This window comes from Amblyraja radiata, chromosome 11, assembly GCF_010909765.2.
Source record: "Amblyraja radiata isolate CabotCenter1 chromosome 11, sAmbRad1.1.pri, whole genome shotgun sequence".
NCBI classification, from domain to species: domain Eukaryota; kingdom Metazoa; phylum Chordata; class Chondrichthyes; order Rajiformes; family Rajidae; genus Amblyraja; species Amblyraja radiata.
In genome coordinates this window covers 25,810,208-25,836,646 of record NC_045966.1, presented here as the reverse complement: position 1 = coordinate 25,836,646, position 26,439 = coordinate 25,810,208, and the positions used below count along the sequence as shown (strand labels likewise).

At 40.6% G+C, this 26,439-nt stretch overlaps 1 protein-coding gene across 2 annotated transcripts in view; it reads right to left on the bottom strand.

Moving 5' to 3' along the window:
* LOC116978443 (peroxisome proliferator-activated receptor gamma coactivator 1-alpha-like) overlaps positions 1 to 26,439 on the bottom strand; it is a 130,846-nt gene that overhangs the window by 29,628 nt on the left and 74,779 nt on the right. For both annotated transcript variants that reach the window (XM_033029577.1, XM_033029578.1), the window contains exon 2: positions 2,609 to 2,785. In XM_033029577.1, coding sequence (XP_032885468.1) covers positions 2,609 to 2,785 — 177 coding nt within the window. The remainder of the gene's footprint in view (positions 1 to 2,608; positions 2,786 to 26,439) is intronic.

The following is a 26,439-nucleotide window of genomic DNA, read 5'->3' as shown; positions in this document are numbered from 1 at the left end:
ATGGCAGGAAAACCATTGTGGAGCAATTGGAGCAGGGAGATACAGTAGATTTCTGTGTGCAGGCAGAGACCTGGGTGTCCTTGTACAGTCACTGAAAGTTGGTGTGCAGGTACAGCAGGCAGTGAAGAAAGCTAATGGAATGTTGGCCTTCATAACAAGAGGATTTCAATATAGGAGCAAATAGGTTCTTCTGCAGTTGTATAGGGCTCTGGTAAGACCACATCTGCAGTATTGTGTACAGTTTTGGTCTCCTAATTTGAGGAAGGACATCCTTGTGATTGAGGCAGTGCAGCGTAGGTTCACGAGATTGATCCCTGGGATGCCGGGACTGTCATATGAGGAAAGATTGAAAAGACTAGGCTTGTATTCACTGGAGTTTAGAAGGATGAGGGGGTATCTTATAGAAACATATAAAATTATAAAAGGACTGGACAAGCTAGATGCAGGAAAAATGTTCCCAATGTTGGGCGAGTCCAGAACCAGGGGCCACAGCCTTAGAATAAAGGGGAGGCCATTTAAGACTGAGGTGAGAATAAACTTTTTCACCCAGAGAGTTGTGATTTTGTGGAATTCCCTGCCACAGAGAGAGTTCGATAGAGCTCTAGGGGCTAGTGGAATCGAGGGATATGGGGAGAAGGCAGGCACGGGTTATTGATTGGGGACGATCAGCCATGATCACAATGAATGGCGGTGCTGGCTCGAAGGGCCGAATGGCCTCCTCCTGCACCTATTTTCTATGTTTCAATGTCACAGAGCATGTTATACAGTACCTCCCAACTGATGGAGTCAAAGGCATTGGTGTGGTTGAAAAAGACCAGCTATAGCACCTGGTACAGCTTCCTACACTTTTCTTCATCCACAGTGCCTGAAGCTGGACAGAATGCACGTTATGATTTGGAGAGGAGCTCTATACCCTTTGTATGGAGGTGGTTGAGGAGAACCCTAGTGATGAATGGCCCTGTGGTAGGGACACTCCTCTATGGTTACCACTGTCAGATTTACATTGTTTCTTGAAGATCATGGGATCTCTGAGGTCACCTCTCCTCTCTTCTCAGATGTGAGTGGTGAGGTTGTGTATTTCTGAATGAAGCTCTTTGCTGTCATTTTTGAGATGTATGTTATATAGCATGATCATATTTTGTTTAAATGTAGGTTTGATAGGAAAAGGACGAAGGTAAAATAAGTAAAGTTTCTAAACTGGGGCAAGGCCAGATTTATTTGATTAAGAAATAATTTGACAAAGAAAGGACTGGAACTTACAAATATATATCAATGTCAAAGTAATGGGAGCTAGAGAAAAAGGAGATTCAAGGAGTTTAGGTTAAACAGGTTCCAACGAAAGGGTGAAACTGCTCAACAGGAGTTACTTGGATGACAAAATGCAGAGAGTGAGATAAGGCAATAAAACAAGAACATTGCATCAGATTTACAGAGTTTAATACTTCAGGGAGCCGAAAGAAAATTTACATTGCAGAGAAATAAAACGAGAAAGAGGAAAGTAAAGGAAGCATATATAACAATTACCAGCAAATCCACGTGAGTATATACAGGTCACGAGGATACAAAATGAAAGGATAGTGCCTATTAGGGACCAAAATGGTAACAGATGTGAAGAAGGAAAAAACAGGATAAGGTTCTTAATTTTTCATTTTTAGCTGTTTTCACAAAAGCGAGGGACAATAATGATGCCGTTGTTAAAAGGAAGAGAACTAAATATTCTCCAGCTGAACCAGTTATACATTTGCATATCACCCATTCTATCGTATTGCACTCAGTGTTCACATGTTCTCCTTTACATTGAAGTAACTAAACGGAGATTAGAAGATCGTTTTGCGGAACACCTGCATCAGTCTGCAGGGGCGACCCTACACTTCATGGTGGTGGTATGTGGAACGAGCTGGAGGAGGTAGTTGAGGTAGATACTATCATAACATTTAAAAGAAATTTGGACAGGAATAGGATAGGATAAGTTCAGAAGGATATGGGGCAAACGCAAGCAGGTGGGACTAGTGTAGATGGGGCATGTTGGTTGGTGTGGACAAGTTGGACCAAAGGGCATGTTTCCACGCTGTATAACTCTATGACCCATTAGACGGAACTTTTTAAGGTGATAACAAGGAGGATTGGTGTGTTTATTTTGTAGATTATGTGATCTTATTACCTGCTCAAAAAAATGAAGGCTCATCAGATTCAAGAAATAATTCCAAATTGGATCTGAAATTGCTCACTGGCAGGAACCAAGGACTAATGGTTAACAAGTGTTTATGTGAATTGTGCAGTTATAGCAGTGGTGCTCCACAAGACTCAAAAGTCAGTCTCTTTGTTTCTACATGTTAATGAATTCAGCTTATGTAAGTGGCATGAAAACAAAGTTTGTTGGTAATTCATAAACTGTGCCGTTGAGGGGAAGGAGGAAAGTGTTGGGCAGCAGCAAGAGATGACATTGTCTGGACAATTCAGTTGAATTTCTGTTGTCAACAAAATATTTCGGTCCTTTATAGGTTAGGACCATCTACCTTCGATTTTCCAGCATCTGCAGTTCCTTCTTAACCACAAATGTAAAGTTGCTTAGCACATTTGGAGTACAGAATTCAAATGCATTACTTACTTCAAAAAGCTCAGAATCATCTGTACTATACTGGCTGGAACTTATTTCCATTTGGTCATTGTCCCACTGAAGTTCACTAAGGCAGCTAACTGAATCAAGATCAGTCACATCCAGCTGGGAAAGGTCAATTTCTGGAAAATCTGAATATAAACGGTCTTCACCAGCCACTGAACCATACTGCAAAATAAATAAAATCAGAGTTAGGCTGCTTTCAACTTCAGTCATACATATAAGTATAATTTAAACACCTCCATGTAGTAATACCTTGTCCCTAATTACTGAGACTACAAATTTTACACTAAAGTCAAAAGAAGCAACTCTTTTTCCATGAACCTTTTTATTTCAATTTAGGCATATTATTGCCATTCCATCCAAATAGAATTCTGCAAAAGGTGAAAAGGATTTTTAAATGCCTTTGATCAATAGGAAATTATTTCCAGCAGGATAGGTTAGAAAGATTCTGGAGATTATATCAATTTTTGGATGATCATTTTGTACTCTTTTGTAATGAGCCTTTCGCTGGCAATTTACAATCTTACCCATCAGAACGATATAAATAAATAAAATGTTTTTCAGCCTCTATTTCCTAACCAACATTCACACCTAAACAGCACCATCAAAACAGATTGACTGGCTATTTGGCTCGTTTGCTATGAGTATGACCTTAAGGTTCATAAATTGGCTGTTGTACTTGCTTACGAAAAAACAGTGACGCCAGTTCAATAAAAATCATTCACCGTGAGATGAATTTGGCTGCCTTGAAAGAGTGAAAGATGTTATATAATTACAAGGTTATGTGCTCATACACATAATGCATTTGAGGTACAAAAATATCCCTATTATCTATTCTTGGTTTCTTCAATATTACTTTTTGAGAATTAAATGTATGATGGCTAAATGGTACAAGGTATGTTTTCAATTTAGTGGATCTCATTATCAAGGGTATGCATGCGTATGGTGTGTGTGGAGTGGAGTAGGGGAAGGAGTTGAACGTTTATTCGTCATTTGGAGAATTATATTGGAACTTGCTGTTCATGGTCCCTGCAGTTTATGAAGGCAAATACATTTAATTTAGCAAGCCAACCAATTAACAGTGTCTGAAAAAATGTCAAACTCTATTTTGATTTGTGGAATTATGGTCTCTTAAAATAAGTCATCACGTCCCTTGAATAGCTTAATATGTTATGAAACATAACTGATGTTCTGAAATCAAGATAATTAGAGGCCAATTTTAGAAAATAATTTAAAAAAAGCATAAATGCCTCTTGTCTCCACTCACACCATGTTAATCCCTAATTATACTGCGAGCTCTGCGGGGATGCATCTCACATGCTGTGCCCGAATAAAGTTACAATTTCAACACGGTCTTGATTTAGTGTAGGAAGGAATTGCAGATGCTGGTTTATACCAGATAGACACAGAAGTAACTATTGGAGTAACTCAGAGTGTCAGGCAGCATTTCATGAGAAAAGGTCTGAGGAAGGGGTTCCGACCCTATTCTCCACCTATTCCTTTTCTCTTCCTATTCCTTTTCTCCAGCGATGCTGCCTAATCTGCTGAGTTACTCTAGCATTTAGTGTCTATGGTCTTCTATTTTATTCTATTTAATGACAATATGACTACCTACAAAACCATTACAATTATACACACATTTGTTCAGTTAGAATCAATATACTCTTAGGTTTGGTGGAGAGAAGGATTTTTGCATCACTCGAAGACTCAACAAATGAATCAGTTATTATCTCATGGATTGTGTAAACCTTTCAGAGGAAAGATATATAGCAATAAAGCATGACGCAGTAGTGCTGTGTTTTATAGCAGGCGCCATTCAGCATATCGAGTCAATACCAGCTCTCCGGAGTCTGTTCCCCCCCCCCACTTTAGCTTAGTTTAGTTTAGAGATGCAGCGTAGAAAAAGGCCCTTTGGTCCACCAAAATATGCCAACCAGCAATCCCCATTACACTCGTGTACAGACACACTAGGGGCAATTTAGAAACTACCGAAGTCAATTAAATGACAATTCTGTACGTCTTTGGAGTGTGGCTGGAAACCGCAGCACCCGGGGAAAACCCAAGCAGTCACGGGGAGAACGAACAAACTCCATGCAGAAACGGGGAGGAACGGAGCTGGAATGGCAGGAACAGGGAATTCTCTGTCTCAAAGGGCAGTGAACGTACAAACTCCATGCAGACAGCCCCCATGGTCAGGATCAAACCCAGGTCTCTGCAGCTTTAAGGCAGCAACTCTACCGTTGCGTCATCGTGCAAAAATTCTTCTCTCCACCACCAACTTGCTATTGAGTGCAGCGTAGGTTCACAAGGTTCATTCCCTGGATGGCGGGACAGTCATATGCTGAGAGAATGGAGCGGCTGGGCTTGTATACTCTGGAATTTAGAAGGATGAGAGAGGATCTTATTGAAACATATACGATTATTAAGGGATTGGACGCGCTAGAGGCAGGAAACATGTTCCCGATGTTGGGGGAGTCCAGAACCAGGGGCCACAGTTTAAGAATAAGGGGTAAGCCATTTAGAACGGAGATGAGGAAACACTTTTTCACACGGATAGTTGTGAGTCTGTGGAATTCTTTGCCTCAAAGGGCGGTGGAGGCCGGTTCTCTGGATACTTCCAAGAGAGAGCTAGATAGGGCTCTTGAAGATAGCGGAGTTAGGGGATATGGGGAGAAGGCAGCAACGGGGTACTGATTGTGGATGATCAGCCATGATCACATTGAATGGCGGTGCTGGCTTGAAGGGCCGAATGGCCTACTACTGCACCTATTGTCTTTTGTCTATTGACTATGTGCCACCCATTTCCTTGTAAGCTATTCCCTTTCATGTGACCATCAACTCCCCTTCCAAATTCTCCTTTCACCATTGACACTGGGGCAACTGCAGCATCTTGGCAAACCTATGGGGTCACAGAGAACGCTCAAATTCCATGTTAAGCCGCATCAGAGACTAGACATGAACCCATGTCCCTGGAGCGTATTATTCCAGTCATAAAGAAGAATTCCTTTCACTGGGTGCATCAGACAACCTCCGAATGGCAAAACCGTTGAATAAGAAGTGTAACCAAATATCATGGTGTACATTTTAAATGCATTATTATCCAGAAGATTTGTTTTGTTGTACTAACACACTTTGCAAAGTACAAGGAGAAATTCTGGTCAAAGCAGCCTATGCACTGTGAGGACTGAATGATACTTTCGATAAAACAAACAAACATTCCCTCATCAAATCAATTTAAATCTATTTTGCTTGTCTACATCAGTTCTTTTAATCGGTCCGCTGAATCTGTGGACCTGAGGTAATCAATTTTAGAAGTTTGTTGAAAGTCACATTCTGGATACAGTGGAGATGCAATTAACCTGAGTGAGTTCCCTTCCAGTCTTTGGCAGCAATCTTGCTATCACACTGTGGGCATACAGTTTGTGTTGTTGACAGGTAAATGCACTTAAATCCCCACCTCTTTCTCAATATCAAATCCCCTACCAAGACAGCATTTTCCTTAATGTATTGTGATGACTGCCTGCTGCAGCAAACAAACAGTATGTGACTTTTTTTTTATCACAGCTGCCTCTCATTGGGATTTCATAGGAATCTGGAATATATCTCTGTTTACCTTTCAACCCCGTGCCTGTTTATTTTCGAGCAGCAAGCACTTTTTGATTCTTGTAATATCTAGCTAACTTAATTTCCTTCCATGGCAAATCTTACTTTCCAGCTTTCTCATGACTGATGTTATCACCAAGATTTAAATCTTACTAAATAAATTAAAAACAAATACATTACGAACAACACGCCAAAACAAAAAGTAATGTTCTCTTAAGTAAATTGATGGTTATTGGGTTTCAAGGAAATGGACAGCCCCTCGTCTCTTTTACAAAGTTAGAGATTCAGGGCCAGAACACTGCTATCATTTATTTCTGCATAAACTGATAGATTAAAATTAGGCTCAGATATTCACAGGAATTGAAGAAAATTCAATCTGTCCAAAGTAAAGAATTGTGAATATATGAAGAGGACAAATGGAAATGGGGGAGTATTCAGTCCCTCAGGCCTGTCCCACCATTCCAGAAGATTGTGATTGATCTCTGATGTTGGCACCACTGTCCTGCACAAATTCCACAGATTCCCTTAATATCTAAAAATCCAATGAACTCCGCATTGAAGGTGCTCTTGACTTCATTTCCTTCGTTCTCTCGGTATTGAGTTCCAAACATTTACCAACCTCCAGGTGAAGACATTTATTTTTATCTCTATCGCAAATGGCCAAACCTTCATTTTAAGACTGCAATGTCCTGTTTCGTTTTGTTTCGAGATGCAGCGGGGAAACAGGCCCCTCGGCCCACCAGGTCCACGCCGACCAGCGATCCCCGCACATTAACACTATCCTACACACACTAGGGGCAATATACATATACAATCCAATTTACTTACATACCTGTACGTCTTTGGAGTGTGGGAGGAAACCGAAGATCTTGGAGAAAACCCACACGGGCACGGGGAGAACGTACAAACTCCATACTGACAACACCCGTAGTCGGGATCGAATTCGGGTCTCCGGCGCTGCAAGCGCTGGGAGGCAGCAACTCTATCGCTGCGCCGCCATGCCGATCTGTTCTAAATACCCGAGCCAGGAGAATCATCAGCTCTGCATCTTCCCATGTCAAATTCCACAGAAATTTTAAATGTTTCAATGTAATCACCTTATTGCAAACTCAAGAGAATACAAGCGTAATCTACTTAATGTCTCCTCAGATGATAAATCTATATTTAGATTGATTCTTAGGCTGCACTCTCTCAATTGCAAGGCACCAGATATTGCAGAACTATCCAACATTATCGAAAGCTTATAGAATATTGTTGCCTCAATTATGCTCTGTAAAACAGCGATCATTTGTTTTTGAGTTATTCTTACTATTATGGCAGGATCTTTGGTTCAGGCTCCAAATACCTTTCACTAATGCAAACCAGTTCAGTTTGGCTCAGTTTCGTTTATTGCTACGTGTACTGAGCTACAGTGAAATGTTTTTGTTGCGTGCTAACCAGTCCGTGGAAAGACAATACATGACTACAATTGAGCCATTTATAGTGTATGGGTACATTATAAGGGAATAGGTTTAGTGCAAGGTAAAACCGGTAAAGTCCGATCAAAGATATTCTGAGGGTCACCATTGAGGCAGATAGTAGTTCAGGACTGTTCACTGGGTGCGGTAGGATGATTCAGTTGCCTGACAACAGCTGAGAAGAAACTGTCCCAGAATCTGGAGGTGTGCCTTTTCACACTACTATACATTTTGCCCGATGGGAGAGAGGAGAAGAGGGAGTGTCCAGTGTGCGACTCGTCTTTGATTATGCTGCTGATCTTACCGAGGCAGCTTGAGGTATAAATGGAGTTAATGGAAGGGAGATAGACACAAGAAGCTGGAGTAACTCAGTGGGACAGGCAGCATCTCTGGAGACAAGGAATGGGTAACCTTTTGGGTCGAGACCCTTCTTCAGAATGGTTAGGGATAAGGGACATGATGTGGAGAGATAAAGAACAATGAATGAAAGATATGCAAAAAAGTAACGATGATAAAGGGAACAGGCCACTGTGAGCTGTTTGTAGGGCGAAAATGAGAAGCTAGTGTGATTTGGGTGAGTGGGGGGGGGGGGGGGGGGGATAGAGAGGTAATGCCGGGGTCCGGGGCTACCTGAAGTGAGAGAAATCAATATTCATACCACTGGGCTGTAAGCTGCCCAAGCAAAATATGAGATGCTGTTCCTTCAATTTGCGTTTAGCCTCACTCTAACAATGGAGGAGACCGAGGTCAGAAAAGGCTGTGTAGGAATGGGAAGGAGAATTAAAGTGTCCAGCAACCGGGAGATCAGGTTGGTTCACACGGACTGGGCGAAGGTGTTCCGCAAAACGATCGCCCAGTCTGTGTTTGGTCTCGCCGATAAGAGTCCACATCTTGAACAACGGATACAGTAGATGAGGTTGGAGGAGGTGCAAGTGAACCTCTGCCTAACCTGGGGTCCCTGGACAGAGTCGAGGGAGGAGGTATAGCGACAGGTGTTGCATCTTCTGCGGTTGCAGGGGAAGGTACCTGGGGAGAGGGTGGTTTGGATGGGAAGGAATGAGTTAACCTGGGAGTTGCGGAGGGAATGGTCTCTGCGGAAGGCGGAAAGGGGTGGAGATGGGAAAATGTGGCTAGTGGTGGGATCCCGTTGGAGTAGGTGGAAATTTCAGAGGATATGTGTTGTATGCGGAAGGTAAGGACTAGGGGGACTGTCTCTGTTGTTACTAGGGGGTCGGGTAGCAAGGGCAGAGCTGCGGGGTGTCGAGGAGACACAAGTGAGGGCCTCATCTATTATGGGAGAGGGGAACCCCCATTTACTAAAGAATGAGGACATCTCGGATGTTCTAGTATGGAGCACCTCATCTTGGGTGTAGATGCAGTATAGACGGAGGAATTGGGAGTAGAGGGATAGAGTCTTTGCAGGAAGCAGGGTGGGAAGAAGTGTTGTCGAGATAGTTGTGGGAGTCAATGGGTTTGTAATACATGTCAATAATCTATTTCTTGTGATGGAGATTGTGAGATCAAGAAAGGGGAGGGAGGTGTCGGAGATAGTCCAAATAAATTTGAGTGCAGGATGAAAAATGGTGGTGAAGTGGATGAAGTCCATGAGTTTTGCATGGGTGCAGGAGGTAGCACCGATGCAGTCATCAATGTAAAGGAGATAGAGTTGGGGGGATAGGACCAGTGTACGCCTGGAACAGGGATTGTTCAGCGTAGCCTACAACGAGGCAGGCATAGCTGGGGCCCATTGCTACACCTTGGACTTGGAGGAAGTTGGAGGAGTCAAAGGAGTTGTTGAGGGTGAGGACCAGTTCCGTCCGCTAGGCGGAGTAGAGTGTTAGTCGAGGGAAATTGGATAGTTCTGGAAGGTTCTGGATGGTTAATTGAAGGGAGATTGGTTTGTGTGATGGTCTGGGCTACGTCCACAATTCGCAGAAATTTCTTGCGGTCTTGGATGGAGCTGTTCCCAAACCAAACTGTGATGCATCCCGATAAAATGTTTTCTAAGGCGCATCGTAGCAGTTGGTGAGCGTTGTTGGGGACATGCCAAACTTCCTAAGCCTTCTAAGGAAGTAGAGGCATTGGTGTGCTAATTTGGTTGTTGCTTCAATATGGGTGGTCCAGGAGACGTTGTTGGTGATATTGACTCTGAGGAATATGAAGTTTTCAACCATCTCTACTTTGGCTCCTTCATTGCAAACTGGGGTATATATCCAGCTTTGCTTCCTGAAGCCGATTACTATCTCCTTTGTCTTGCTGACATTGAGAAAAAGGGTGTTGTCTCGACACAAGGACACGAGGTTCTCAATCTCCTTCTTGTACCCCATCTCATCATTCTCTTTCCTAGATTCCTTCTCACCAGAAACCTTTCTCACCTTAACACAAGTGTTTTGTTTTACCACACAATGAAATCCAGCTTATAGGGAAAGGAGTCTTTAGTTTGTACAGCTCCCTAAAGTTTAAAGATCTAATATCTGGAACTCATGTTCATAACCAAAGTTGTGCTTTTAAGTAACTGATATTATTCAATCTGAGCAGCTAAAGTTACTAAATGCAGAAAGAATACACAATATTTTTAGTCAAATTCTAGTTAATATGCAATGTGCAGCTCCATTAAGAATCATTGCAAAACTGAGTAGCTTCACTATTTACAACCTTTGGTTAAAGAGCTACAGAATTGCCTTAACTAAGGAAAAAAACTGTAAGTAGGGTGCATCCAAAGTAGGCTGCATTTATTGAAGATAATGCATTAGTTATGCCAATTGAAAAGCCTGTATTTATGCAGTACCATTCATTGCCTGAGGATATTGCAAAATACTCTGTAACTAATGAAGTCCTTCTGAAATTATAATGTATGAAGCATATATTACCAGCTTTGCAAAACTGAATATTAATTTTTCAGTAATATATCCTGCAGTCTTTCATTGTGCTGAAAATAAAGGACAATTCTCGGTAAAATACATCAAACCAATTCCCAGCCTGTGGGTATTACGAAAGCACTTGTGATTCAACGGTTGGAATGATGACCTTTCACAATTGAACTCCAGATGTTTACACCACAGAATTGCTTGCTTGCTCTTTGCTACAGCTATCTAAACTAATTGCACCATTTTAACTTTCTGTACAGATATGCTATCTCTTCAAATATTCATCCAAATTTCTCTTGAGAGACACAATGTCTTCTGCCTTAACTTGTTGTTGCAAAGCTTGCCGGGTTCTAACAATTTGCTTCCAGTCGAAATGTGCCATAAACTCCTGATGAGCACGTTAATGAGTCCCTAAAAAAAGAAGAAACAGCCTTTCCCACTTCACATTATTAAACATGCCTGATTAGAAATTCATACTCGGTGTTGAAATTCAGTTTTGCCAATAATGCAACAACATTTCAGAAATAGAGTCAATGCACAGCTGACACGGGATTAATTTCTGAGCATCTGTGATTTGGGAAATTGCCTTTAAAAATTTGCCCATTTTTATCCCAGTGGAAATGGTACAGAAAGCTATGATTTATACCCAGGAGAATACTAGTTAAAATATTCACTTACATTTCAATACTACCACAATAATGTTGTGTCCAACTCGGTATTCCAGCTGCTGCTTAACCAACATACATATACATGTATTACATATAATACATTACATTTTTTCATTTTGTCTAGTTAGTTTTTGTTTTTTAGGTTGTGTTTATGTGGGTGGGGGGGGGGGGGGGGTTGAAACGGGGCTTATCTCTCTTCGGGGGAATACGACTTTTTTATCGTATCCCCCTTCTCTGCCTCCGTCTGCGCTGAGGCCTGATGGCGGAGCTGGCGGCCTCGAGACTCCGGAGGCAGAGCCAGTCAGGACTTGCACTGGGCTCGCTCCCGTGAGGGCGGCCCAGCTCGGGGCTGGAACGGTGCTCCCGTCGGAGCGGCCCAGCCCGAGGGTGGAACGGCGCTCCCGTCGGAGTGGCCCAGCCCGAGGGAGGAACGGCGCTCCCGTCGGAGTGGCCCAGCCCGAGGGAGGAACGGAACTCCCGTCGGAGTGGCCCAGCCCGAGGGAGGAACGGCGCTCCCGTCGGAGTGGCCCAGCCCGAGGGAGGAACGGAACTCCCGTCGGAGTGGCCCAGCTCGAGGGAGGAACGGCACTCCCGTCGGAGTGGCCCAGCTCGAGGGAGGAACGGCACTCACGTGAGGGCGATCCGGCTCGGGGCTGGAACGGTGCTCCGGTGGCTGGGACGGCGTTCTGGCGGCTATGACCTGAGTCCGGGGTTGAGCCGCGGGCCAGCGGCTGCGTCCGTTGGACTGGAGGGCGGCAGCTTCGACCACCCCGGTGTTTGAGCCGGCCCGTTGCGGGGTTCGGTGACCCGCGGGACTGTTTGTACCATCGCCCGGTGGGGTATCGTCTCAGCGCAGAGGGAGAAGAGGAGGGAAGAGACTGCAGCCCTAAGATTTTTGCCTCCACCACAGTGAGGAGGTGCTTGGAGGACTCACTGTGGTGGTGTTAATTTGTGTTTATTGTTGTTATTATTGTATGATTGTATGCATGACTGCAGGCACGAAATTTCGTTCAGACCGTAAGGTCTGAATGACAATAAAGGCATTCATTTCAATTCAAATGTTGTGCAAATTTCGTAACTTCACAATGCTTTTATATTATAGCCGCACTTATTTAATCCAGAGTGGCGGTGGCCTATGTTTCATCCCCAGACAAGCAACTTAACTACTTGAAACTCCTTGCATAGCGCTGTCATATATTCATTGGGCCAAATGATTTCCATCTGTGCAATTCATAACTCATGATTGAAATCATGATTCTGTGATACTTGTATCTTCTCAACTTTCAGCAGGTTTTCACCAAATCCCTTTCTATGCACACCTTGTAAAACCTATTATGACCACATTAGATAGCATTCCACCTGACTGCCCATTCCTTTAGCCTAGCGATAGCTTCTTGAAGTATTCTGCAGTATTCCTCACATATTGCTGATTCACTTCTTCACTGGTTTCTTGTTGGAAATCATTTATTGCCCACAAAAATCTTCATCGAGAGGTCAATACAGGTCAGCCTTAGCATCCTTGTCAACCTACGTCTTTTTATGTATTGCCCTTCAGCCTTTGTTATGAAGTCTGCTGCTGTGCGAGTAACTGCAGTGCACAGCTTCACTTTTTTTCCTCTTCTTGCAACTGTGACTAAAATCCCAGACAATTGCCTCTACGTTAGAAGGTATGATTGGCAGCGAAGTGAATCCACAGTTTGTACAACTGCTTCAAAATGAATACAGGGTCAATTCACGTGTAAGGCTAATAGCCTATCCTTCAGGTTAGGAAAACAAGTAAGAGATAGTACATTTTAACTAAATTGAATGGTGCTTACAAAAATCATCGGCTGAATAATCGAAGTGAATTGTTACTGACATATTTGTTTTATTGATTTGTTCCGGTTCTTTGATAAATTAGCAGAAATTACAAATGAAGTATTGCAGTTGATGCTGTGAGCATGTAACTTAATATTGGGGTTAGTAAATTCTACATAATAAACATTTTATCAGAATTGAAACTCATCATATTAAAGGACCATCGTTAATATGGGTAGAAATTTGCTGGGAGGCAAAAAACTACCAATTGACAAGTTTTTCAAACTGGAACGAAGAATGTAGCTGTTTCCTTCAGAAGTGTTTTCCCACCACTCATCCCCATGTCTGAGGATGGGTCTCTGACCCGAAAGTTAATTGTTTTTTTTCCCCCATAGATATTTATTGACTGGCTGAGTTCTTCCATTATTTCTGCTAATGTTTCCTTTGGATATATTCGATTATGACCACTGCTCTTCTTGATTTATTTGGATGACTTGTTTGGGCATGACCCAGATAATAAAGATTTGGTGCTCATATACTTGCTGGAGTCTCACTAAACCTCTTCAGCAGCATCCACACTTCAACTTCAGAATAGGAGAACCGTGCAAGGAGTGTGAAAACTTTCTTCAGCAGAAATTATTAACAATTTGTTGATGACCATGTATGCTGGTCTGGACAGAACTCCTGGGCCATTGCTGCCTGGGGTCATTCAGAATAGTAGAAGAATTGGAGCTTTGTTTGCTGTTGTTGTTTCTTCCCATTGGGAATAATTAATTGAGTGTTAAATAATATTGTTAACAATAGCAAGGTTGGAGAGCTGTCCAGTATAAACACAAAGAGATATTTGCCTGGATATTTCGGCATTTTCTATTTTTTTAATTTTAGATTACCAGCATCTGCAGTCTATTGTGATTTTCATAATATTTCTTTTCACATTTCAAGGTTTAACATTATATTGATTATCAAATATCTGGTAGTTTGGCTTGACATAATCCTCTTTGCCTCTTCTGCATTATAATGCAATTGCTTTAATTAAATGAATCTGCAGTATTTTATATCGCAACTTAGAATACAACTTAGAATATTGCAACTTAGAATACAAAACCACCAGATAGCTTTATAACACACTTGCCATTTATATACATGAACAATTTGGGGTTATCTTGAATGACCAAATTCACTGACCAATAAACAATTCTCAATAGAGTTTCATGTTCTCTAAATATTGGTTACATACTTCATTCTTATTATAAGGCTGCATTCATGCCTATGGAAGTAACAAGCTTTATCTCACAAGCATTATTTTAGGTTCCCAGGAAAAGTGTTACGTTAGCAGATGTTAATAACCATCACCGAAGGTACACAAAATGGCAGTTGTCACAGAAGAACGAGTACTGAGACTGCCAAATTGAACCTGTAATCCAATTTTCAGATGGTTGATGCGCAATCTCCTTCCTTCCACATCAGTGCACATCATTATTTTAATATTGCCGCCAGTTGTCAAATTCAACAACATAACACAAACAGGGAAAATTCCCATCCACACTGGGAAACCATTTCCACTTGAAATGGCTCCACAATATAAACGAGGCATGAAAGTAATAGAATGTGTCACAAACCATTGACAAATAGTCTTCCACCTGAAACATTTACCCTGTTTCTCTTTCCACAGATGCTCACTTAAAAAAACCCACAAATTTAGAAAGTACAGATGAGCATGGGTACTTTCAGCTCTCTTACTTAATGGAATCTAGGCAATTGTGGTATCAAGTACTGATTAAGTCTTTCGTAATAGATCGAGTTTAATTAATTAGGCATGCGTAAGTGTCCATCTCCTTCTGCTCCAATGCAAATCTAAAGGAAGTACGGCCGGTGACCCGACTTTATATTACTTAGTCAGGCAGAGGAGATTAACTTGGCATCGTGTTCAGCACAGATATTGTGGGCCAAAGGGCCTGCTTCTGTGCTGTATTGTAGTCCCTTCTTGTATTATCACTACATGTCTTCGAAGCAAATGAAGGTTTCCATGGGGTGTCCTCCTTAATTGAAAACAAATTGCAGCCAAAGACTGATAGATAAAAGTGTTTTACAACTTTATTTTGAAATTATTTTCAGGGAATAATAGCCAAGAACTGCAAGACTATGTTAATTTTACTGCCACATTATTTATGTCAGTAAAGTCCAATTTATTTTCATAATTTCATAGAAATCAGGAGTGTGTAGTGACAATCTATTTTGGTTTCAATTATGTACCAAGGAAAGGGGTTCATTGTTTACCTGGTGATCTCAGTTTATGCAAAATATTCTATTTTGGCTCACTGGGAACAAGGATTTAGCCTGTGAGAGGAATCTTCTGCTTTGAGCACAAGGATTAAAATATCACGAGTATAATGATTTTTAATGCTAACTGTGAATCATAAAGCATAAACAAATTTAAAACGTTTACATAAATTTAAGTACTTTTTAACTTATCTTTAACAATAAATTCTTCAGTTCAAAAAGCAATCTTTAAAGCAGAGGGAAGATTTGGTTATTTAAACAATGAGCTAGGAACAGGCTTCATTCCTGATAAATTATAGTGAAAATATATGTAAATCCAAGAAGAACTATTTCCATTATAATTGATAACTGAACATTCTGTTTGAAGATGTATTTGTGAGAAACTGCTAATGATAACAAATGATACTGTGATGTTCAGAAACTGTTAATATTCTTAAGCTATAACTGGTTACTGGAAAAACATGTGATAATCTGAAATGTGTAGTTATTTTTAAAGGATAAAGCTCTCTTTACAAATCATCTACTTTGCCGCAACTATTCCACAGATCTGTATCAGTTGTTCAACAGTACAAATCTTCCAGTTATCAACTGCAGCTTAAGAATTTAGCATTGTTGAATTGATTCAAATATTGAGTAATACTGTAAAGTACCTTGGTCTCTGGAGTACAAATAAGCTAAAAGTTCAGTGCTCCACAGTGGAATTCTTTCCAAAATTGCAACATATATTTACAGTTTTGGTCATAAGTGTATTTTGCCTCCTTCCTCATATTAAATTGCAATAAACTAATCAAATCTAGCAGAATCTACCTTCAAAATACAATTATAAAATATGAACAGAATGGGAGCAGAAGAGAAAATATCACTCAAGTACAAAATTGTTTTTCACCAAATGTGATCAAAGGAGAAATGCACACAAAGTGATGGCATGTTATATCAAAGCAATGTGGCATGCACTGGTAAAATGGAGCACACTGCACGCTGGGATCGTTCATGTGATTAATGTTTGTAGTATCAATGCTGGGGTGAGAATTCTAAAGAAAAGAGGACGTAAGTTAAAAGTTAAAGAATGGTCCTTTAAACAGTGTTCATTTGCTCTTCTCATATTCTACTTTACAATTTGTAGTGGAGGCACCAGTGAGATATGGCCACAGGCTGCTTGCTGGCAATAAAACAGAATGTAAAAAAAGGATCCTTTTTTTAAAATACTAATAACGTGGCATCACCATGACAAGATTTGGAACTTTTCTATTATTGAAAATGGTCTTTGTGCTGCAGGAAACCGTGGTAACTCTCTTGCCTCTGAGCAGACAAGCTATGGATTCAAGCTGCATTGTGAAGTGCTCTGGAATATTCTCAGGGCATAAAAGGCACTATATGAATCTAAATTCTTTATTTTAATCTCACTTTCTTGTCAATAATAAATATTGATAAGGAAAGTTGTATGTTGGATTAAAAAAATCATTAAAATGCTCCCCAGAGTTAATAATTTTAGTGACCCCCAAAATCCTACGGTGGTGTCTAATCTTAAAATATATAGCATGGTTAATAATTAATATAACATTTTTATATTATTAGTATTTATAATCTTATTCTACTCGTGAAACACTGGCTATTTTACATAAATCTTTTTTTTTGCTGGTCATTTTATGATAGTGCAAGGAAAAGGGAAATGTTTTTTTCTTTTTCAAAAAGGCATCAGTCTGAAGAAGGGTCTCGACCCGTAACGTCACCCATTCCTTCTCTCCAGAGATGCTGCCTGTTCCGCTGAGTTACTCCAGCATTTTGTGTCTCCCAAATGCTTTTTTCGGTAGGTTTTTCAGATTGTGTTTCTTTGTTAGATCATTTCATTTGGATTTGGAACTCTAACATCTTTATCAAGCTGACATACCTCAATGACTACCGACCGGTAGCACTCATGTACATTATGATGGGATGCTTCAGGTGGTTGTGATCCACGAGGTTGGTTATGATGAAACAATGCCAGCTTCTGTAATGAGCTGGGCCTATTTCAATTTGCCAACCGCCACAGAAGAGTGATAGCGGATGTGATCTTGCTGGCTCTCCATTCTGCATTGGACCACTTGGACAATAGGCACACATATGTCATGCTGTTTTTAATCAACTACAGTTTGGCATTCAACATCATTATCCCTTCTATATTTATTGTCAAACTCAGACAACTAGTTTTCATCCCCTCCCCGTGCAAGTGGATCCCTAATTTCCCCGTCAGCAGCCCTCAATCAGTGCAGATTGACAACAACACTTCCACCTCACTGACCATCAACATGAAGGCACCACAATGTGTTAATTTTCCTATATCCGTGACGGTGGTGCCAAACACAGCTACACCACCATCTTTAACTTCATGATATTCATTGGCTGAATAACGGGTGAAAATGTGTCAGAGTACAAGAGGGAGTCCGTAATGTGGTTGAGTGGTGCGAGAACAAGAATCTGGTTCTTAACACTAGCAAGACCAAGGAGATGATTGCTGACTTACGGAAGGGAAAGCCGAGAGATCATGCACCTGGCTTAATTAGCAGGATAGTGGTGGAGAGAGTCAACAGCCTCAAATTCCTGCACACCTCCAATGATTTATCCTGAGCCCGGCACATTAATGCTATAATTATGAAAGCTTGTCAATTCCTCCACTTCCACGGAAGTTTGAGGAGCTTCAGCTTGTTGTCGGAAACTTTATTGAACTTTTACAGGTGTATGGTGGAGAGCATTCTGACTGGTTGCATCATGGCCTAGTTTGGAAATTCAAATGCTCAATAGTAGAGGATGCTGCTGAAAGTGGTGGCCACTGGCCAGCCCCTCACAGGTACTGAACTCCCCACCATTGAAAGGATCTACAGAAAGCACTGCCTCAAAAAGGCTATTAATATCACACACCCACACCACCCTGGTCACTCTCTCCGCTCACTGCCATTATAAGATCGAAGGTACAAGAGACTGGGAACCAATGTTTCCAGGTTTATGAACAGCTTCTTCCCATCAACCAACAGGTTCTTAAATTACACTATCCTGCAAAACCCTAACCATAAGTCTATTTCAGTACTGAACCACGACGGACTTTGCACTATGATAGTTGCTCAACAGATTTAGGTTATTGCACTATCATGGTCCATATTACCTGGAATAACAGGCAATTTATTGTATATTTATTGTTATTGTTGTTGCATCTAATGTGCTTACAAAGCCGCAGGAAGTATGGGTTTCATTGTTCCAGTTCATATGCAGTGGCTTTGGCAAATAAATACTCTTGACTTGACATACCTTGACTGGTTTTCGGCTTCACAGACATAAAGGACCATAAAATAATTGTAAAAATGAATCTGTATTTTATGTGCCACAGAACTGCTGAATAGGGTTGATAAGGATAAGCATTCTTGATAAATGTTGAGCAATTAAACTGAAGCAAATCCGTTTACTGGAATTGAAATGCAACCTTTGTAAAACTGACAAGGTAACGAACCTTGTGACCGATCATGCTAAATGTTGGCGTCACCTGAACAGGGAGTACAACAAAACCAACACAAAAGTGAAGCATAGCATCTCACAAATCTTAAAACAATTCCAATTACAGCATGGAACATGACGCCCGTTTATTTAGTCTATAGAACATTGTTATCTAAATTCGATAATAATGGGGTTACTGGAACAGGAGCAATATCTTTTAAATAACGTTCTAAAATTAATACATTCTGTGGTAAAATGATTCACATAATGGTGCTGAAACACTCTTCAGCAGTAGTACAAAAAGGACAATAGCCACTTTGCACCCTGTTATTATTATTTTTTTTAATGTTAATGCTTAAGTTAAGTCTGCACGTAATATTTTACACTGATATTAGTGATATTATAGAAAACGGGCATTCAAATTAAAAACACATTATGCACATCGCAAAGCAATGACCTGAAGTCCTTCTATGAAAACTAAATGGGGTAGTTCTGCAAAGCCTGCACGCTAACCATTGATTTAATGGTATTTGTCATGATGAGCAGGCTGAAGTTAATTCCACCAAACCAGGTCCAATATTGCATGAATAAACTATAATGAAATAATTTTCTAGGAATGGCTTGAAGATCTAATTCTCTCACTTACAACTCTCATTTTGATCATCTGCAATTAGTAAAGAAATACAAAGCATGAAGTAACCACCTGGCCGTCTCAGTAAAAATCCTGTCCAGGTGGCAAAGTACACCACAGTGACGAATGGATCGAGTAATATTCAGCAACCCTCAGCAATTTATTTCATAAATATTTTTTTCATAAACTGCTTGTTAAGAAAATGTATTTTATGACAAGATTACAAACTATTATATTTCTATAATATCTGTAACAGAATATGAAAGAGGGATAATGTTATTAGTACAACATAAAGCAGGATCTCAATCAATATAATTATGTTTTTCAAATTAACAAAATAAATATTAGATTAGGAAGTGCTCTCCAATATTTATACCCTTCGAACATTGGATCTAACTAGCTGGCTCTCCTGTTCAAAGCTAATGGTACATTTGCATCAGTCTTTCAAGCCTGGAGGTGTAATATAAGAATCAAGGAAAGTTGGGAATGGCACATTGAGTAAAATGTGGTTTTTTAATAGTTGCTGTGTGATATAGATTGTTTCTATGTAACTGATTGCATTACTATTGGATCCATTTGAATGCTTTACTCAATTAAATGATCTCTTTTAATCATTAAAGTGGTCCCAAGTATCTTTGGCCAATGCCATACCCAGTGTAGTCATGCCTCTCTGAACAGAAAGGGGATAACAAGGGCATTCTATGTGGCTATATCAAGAGTTCCTGCATGTACAAATGAGGCCTAGATCTTAATCAATGGATACGTTCTTCAAAGAAAACAATATTCTGGAGAATTAAGGAGATGGTGATGTTGAGAGAACCTATAATAATATCAAGTGAGTGCAAAATAGCAATATTCCCGACGGGGATTGGCCCAGAAACATATGGGGCTATATATAGTGAGTACATTCTTTTGTTAAGGAACTTGATGCAATTGCAAATTTGATAACATTTACATCTTGCCATCTATGATAGATTTATGTGCGTACTGGTAACTGAACAAATTCAGTCAAAGCTGCTGTGCATGCAAAAACTAACATTAAAACTTGAATGTAAAATTGTGAAGTCAATTGAAACACTGTGAGGATTGTGTCTACTACAAGTAATTTGCTAAATTACCATCAGCCTTGCCAAAGAAGATGTAACCAGGTCCAAACTGTACTGGTGTGACCAATTCAGTCAATTGCCATCTCTACAATGTCTATAGTATGACCTATCATAGTTTCGTCATAAAATGACAAAAAAATATTCTTGTTACCAAATAGAGTGTTCACTCTTGGCAAGAAGTTCACTCTTGGCAGCCTGCAGATCCAAGGCTAAGGCATGCAGCAATAGCAATCATTGTGGCTATTCAAAATGACAACAGTGTTGGGGAGTTTATAGTTTCCAGGTTCATTTAGACAACAAGGAAATGGGATTGTATAGTACCTGTGCAACAAGCTGTTGCAACACCAATTAGTTAGACCTTTGAGTAAAAGTGTTGCATTGGCTTGAAAACTGATACTGCTGAACGTTGTGCGATAACGAGTAAAGACACTCACGCCAGCAAGTTCGACCAGATAACATTTATAGAAAGTACTATCGAATTGAAAACCAACTTTGATCAGGTTTTATATACATTAGGGCAAATTCCTTACAACACAGCAGACAATGATTAAAGCTTATCCATTACAGTACAAAGCGTACAGGCCAACTTTAATCTAACTAAGACACTTAAACTGGGTTGGAAAAACGTTTGCAACTTCAAAGTCATACTTTGACCCTGTTGGAAAGGTAAATTGATTTGCTCTTCGAAGGCTAGGCTGGTGCGATGGGGTGCAATGCACACACTGCATCAGTCACAATGCAATCTAATCTGTTGCATGTGCAGAGTAGTCCAATGCACATATTCAGTTCCTTCCCAGAGTCAGTCTGAGAAGGAACTGAATAGATTAGAACAAAAACGTGTTTAAGAAAATGGATGATTTAGGGTCATGTCAAAAGTGGTTTGGCTCAAGGCATATAAAACAGCGTGACTTATTTCAATGGAGAATTAGAGAGACACAACATCCATTAACCATTTTGCATGACATTAGCTTAGCTTAGAGATACAACATAGAAACAGGCCCTTTGGCCCGCCGAGTCCACACCGACCAGCAACCACCCATACACTAGTTCTGTCCTACACACTAGGGACAATTTACAGAAGCCAATTAAGCTGCAAACCAACACGTATTTGGATTGTGGGATAAAACAGGGGCACCTGGAGAAAACCAACGCGGTTACAGGGAGACCATACAGACTCCGTACAGACAAGACCCATAGTCAGGATCAAACCCACCTGTACTTAGCGTTTTGAAGGATTTGATGTATTCACAAATTTGAACTACCCCATACCAATGCACAAGGTGGTCAGTATTATTTGACCATCAATGTGCACAACAAGCTCTACTCATACACAATGTCAATGAATGGTGTCAAGCCAGTCCCAAAGTTTTCAGGCCATGACAAATTGAATCTTACAATAAGTGGAACATTTTTGGTTTGACCAAGATAATGTGCGACCATGACAGAAGAGAATCTGATTTTTGGAGGAAACATTTAAGAGAATACATGAGCAGAAAGAGAATTTGGAGCAACATATATCTGTATTTTGGTAATTAAAAGCAATGTGACCTGATCTGATGGTTGATATAATGCCTTATAAACAGCAAAGCAAGTAAGAGTCAGAGGATCATTCTCTAATAATATTATAGAGCTGAGGTCCTTCCTAGGAGTGGTGTAATGGTAAATGTGATTCTATACAGCTCTTGCGATTATGGCCCCGCCAAACAGGGCCAGTAACAAAGCTTCCATCAGTTGTGCTTAAACTAACACTCTCCTTATTCGGTGTGAAGTTTGATAAAACTCCTTCCCCCAAAATAGCAGGAACAAGCTTATTGTGAAAAGGTTAATGGCACTTTCCTGGTTGTGAGTGAAATTAATTCAAAGTGGAAAAGAATGAAATATATGGATTCATGTATCTCTACTTAATGCAATGCATATGCTCAGTAGTCTACAACTGCGTGCCAATAATTTAGTTGAAAAGCTAATTGCTGACAATGGCCTGTGAAAGATTCTATAGTTCCTTCATTAGCATCTCAGGAATACTGAAGAAAGTCATCAGAGGCACTCTCTCTAGAAGAAGATGATGAGATGTTCCCAGAGTCTGTGTCCAATAGCGAATGTTGCATCTCCTCAATGCCCGTCTGAGTCCGGAAGAGCAAGGCTGCATTAGAAGATTGTTTTCTATGGTGAACATGCAATTTCCTACATTGATGAGACATTGCCATTGCGACAAGATCAGTTGGATTTTAAATAAATCTCTCAACAAAGTATATTATCTACTTTTTGGCAGGTTTTCTGAAAGGAATAAGCAAATCAAAGCCAGTATAAATTATCTACCAGGTAACACTGCACAGACGGAAACTCTGATAGAACAAAACTATTTAACTCATGCTCTTAACAAAAGTTCCTGTTTAAAGGAACCAAGCCAAGGATTGCAGCTCTGGCCAGCTGGCTTGAATTCAATAGCGTTTCTGTTTTGTTTTAGCAGTGACAATTTAAAATCAACTAGTATCAAAATGTCTAGGAATGACCTGCAGATGCCGATTTACACCGAAGATGGACACAAAGTGCTGGAGTAACTCAGCGGGACGGGCAGCATATCTGGAGAGAAGGAATGGGTGACGTCTCGCAGCTAGCATTTTGTGTCTATCTTCAGTATCAAAATGTCTCTGTCCATGCACTCCCAATGGATGCTGATGGGGCTACAGCACTTAATTAGTACTAATTTGAAATGTGATACTGCTGACAGAGGGACTGTTGAATGACACACTATATGGAGAGTGTCATTTTGCATTTAACTCTGGTAATCTTGGTTGAAAGGACAAATTATAATTATTGTGGACCGAGTGATGGGAGGATAGGTGAGCACAACGAACATCACTGATCTGAAGAAGGATCTTGACCTGAAACGTCTCCCATTCTTTCTCTCCAGAGATGCTGCCTGTCCCGCTGAGTTACTCCAGCATTTTGTGTCTACCCTCACTGATTATGGTCTGGCTGGCTTGCTCGCCAATAGTCTGCAAATTGTTTGTCCTTCTATGGCTATTCCATGACTGCATATTGTAACTGTACTAACAGTCTATATAAACTAATAGTTAATACGTTCACAAATAAAGATGTGGGAAAATAGCAACAAGGATAATGAACCGCTCGAGCTTGTTAGATCATTTATTTATATCATGATTAATCTGTTCCTCAACTCTATTCGCCCACCATTACTTCATATTTCTTGAGACTTTCACCGAATAAAAATCAATCTCAACTTGAAATGTTCAATACAGCTTTTTTACATGCTGGTTTACACTGAAGAAGGGTCTCGACCCGAAAGGTCACCCATTCATTCTCTTCAGAGATGCTGTCTGTCCTACTGAGTTACTCTAGCATTTTGTGTCTAGTTTCTGGTGGATATTTGATATCCAATATAATTAACATGATTGACTGGGATTTCCAAGGCATTGGAAAACAATTGATCATCTCTTTTTAACATGGAAAATATTAATCTAGATCCATGCAGCGATTATTTGATGAATTAAGTCATACAAATGTATTATTTCATGAATTTAAAATGTCTAGTAAAAATATGGGGATCATACAAATAAGAAAAATGCAAATTAAGAGAAGCAAATATCAATTACTTCATGTGTAGGAAGGAACTGCAGAAGCTGGTTTAAACTAAAGATAGACACCAAATGCTGGAGTAATTCAGAGGTACAGGCCGTATCTCTGGAGAGAAGGAATGGGTGATGTTTAGGGTCTGATGAAGGGTCTTGACCCGAAACGTCACCCATTCCTTCTCTCCAGAAATGCTGCCTGTCCCGCTGTTACTCCAGCATTTCCGTCTATCTTCAATTACTTCATGATTATACTGTGAGATGCCTTCTGCAACATTGCACGGCTTTTGTTGGTACTAACAGGGAGTTATATATAAAGTGCTGAATTACACTTTTGATTCAGTTACCTACAGTTCTTACATCCAATACTTGTCTTTGAATCTTCTAAAAGTCTTTGCAGGATTGAAACTTTTTAATTAATTTTTTTGTTGATATAACATGTGTTAAGATATCAATTTATACTTTGAGTAGTTCATCTCTAGAACAAACTTCAATTTGTGTGTGCTCCAGGGATCAACAGCCAATATGTGCACAGTAAAACGAGCTGCTAGGCTTTTGCAATATTGATTGTATCAAGCAAGTTGCATTGCATTTATAGATGACAGCTGTTCCAGTATAATGAGGTACTGTGTTTGGACCTACAGTATGCTAAGAAAACATTTTAAAGTGGACTTGATCACCATTGTTTCAAACAAAACAGTAATTGTTTATAACTATTTTAATTTAGTTCATGACGCAAGTGAAATATCAAAGACCAAACTTATCTGAAAATGTTTAAATTCCTATGAACTCTAACACAATTTGTCATTGAAACCCATTTTAACAAACTATGCAGCTAATAATATGATAAATCCTGAAAGCCAATTCGTAGATCAAATTGTTTAAGAAGGAGATTTCGCAGTGGAGTAGAACTTATCGCTTTACCTCCTCCCTCTCCCCTCCCCGCTTGACTCCATTCAAGGACCCAAGCAGTCGTTCCAGGTGCGGCAGATGTTCACCAGCACCTCCTCCAACCTCATCTATTGCATCCGCTGCTCTAGATGTCAGCTGATCTACATCGGTGAGACCAAGTGTAGGCTTGGCGATCGCTTCGCCAAACACCTCCGTTCGGTTCGCAATAACCAACCTGATCTTCCGGTGGCTCAGCACTTCAACTCCCCCTCACATTCCAAATCTGACCCTTCTGTCCTGGGCCTCCTCCATGGCCAGAGTGAGGATCACCGGAAATTGGAGGAGCAGCTCCTCATATTTCACTTGGGCAGTTTGTACCCCAGCGGTATGAACATTGACTTCTCTAATTTCAGGTAGTCCTGACCGCCTCCTCCTCTTCTCAACTCTCCCTCAGCCTTTGGCTCCTCCTTTTCCTTTCTTCTTCCCGCGCTCCCCCCCCCCCCCCCCCCCAAACACTCACATCAGTCTGAAGAAGGGTTTCGGCCCTATTTCCTTCGCTCCATAGATGCTGCTGCACCCCGCTGAGTTTCTCCAGCATTTTTGTCTCTCTCTCGCGTATATCAAATTCTCAGTTTAGTTTTAATTTAGTTTAGTTTAGAGATATAGCGTGGAAACAGGACCGTTGGCCCACCATTTCTGAGTCGACCAGTGATCCCCACACACTAAAGGGCCTGTCCCACTTTGGCGTTTTTTTAGGCGACTACAGGAGGCTATGCAGTCGCCACATGGTCACCATATGTCCGTGGGTGCTTGCCAAGGAGTCGCCTTCATGGTCGTGAGTAGTGCACTCAGATTCGCAACAAGTCATAACGGCATTCTGGTTGCCGCTAATTTGTCAACATGTTGAAGACCAGAATTTTGACGCCATGGAGAGTAGCGAGAATTCTCGTGATGTAGGTGTAGTGGCAGGTGGTCGTAGGTTGCTGCCGTTGATGACCTTTGAATTTCATTGGCTCATTGGGGAAAAAATGAAAACAGTAGTCGTCAGAACAAGGATAACCGACCGGTAATGTTAATGTCCACTGAGCTTCACAGCCGTGCATCTCTGGCTTCTAAAAAGTTGTCTCCACTCCTTCTCCCCACCATGTCTCCCCCTTCCCCCCATTTGCAATAATTTCAGCCCACTATATCATTTTAATTTCAACTGAACTAATATTTAAATCTCTAAGCTCTTGACAACAGATGCTGAGCTAACATTCTGAAAATTGACCCGTTTTCAGAGAAAATGTGGTTTGTAACCAGCTTGTCATTTATTATAAACTGTGTGTTATTAATGAAAGCACGTTTTCAAACCTGTAACTGGGCATGACTGTGGTAGCTGCAGGTCAGTTCTCCAACTGTTCGCTAAAAGTGCAATCCCATCAAAAAATAGTGCTCTAGTGATCTGCTAATCCATGCATTCAGACA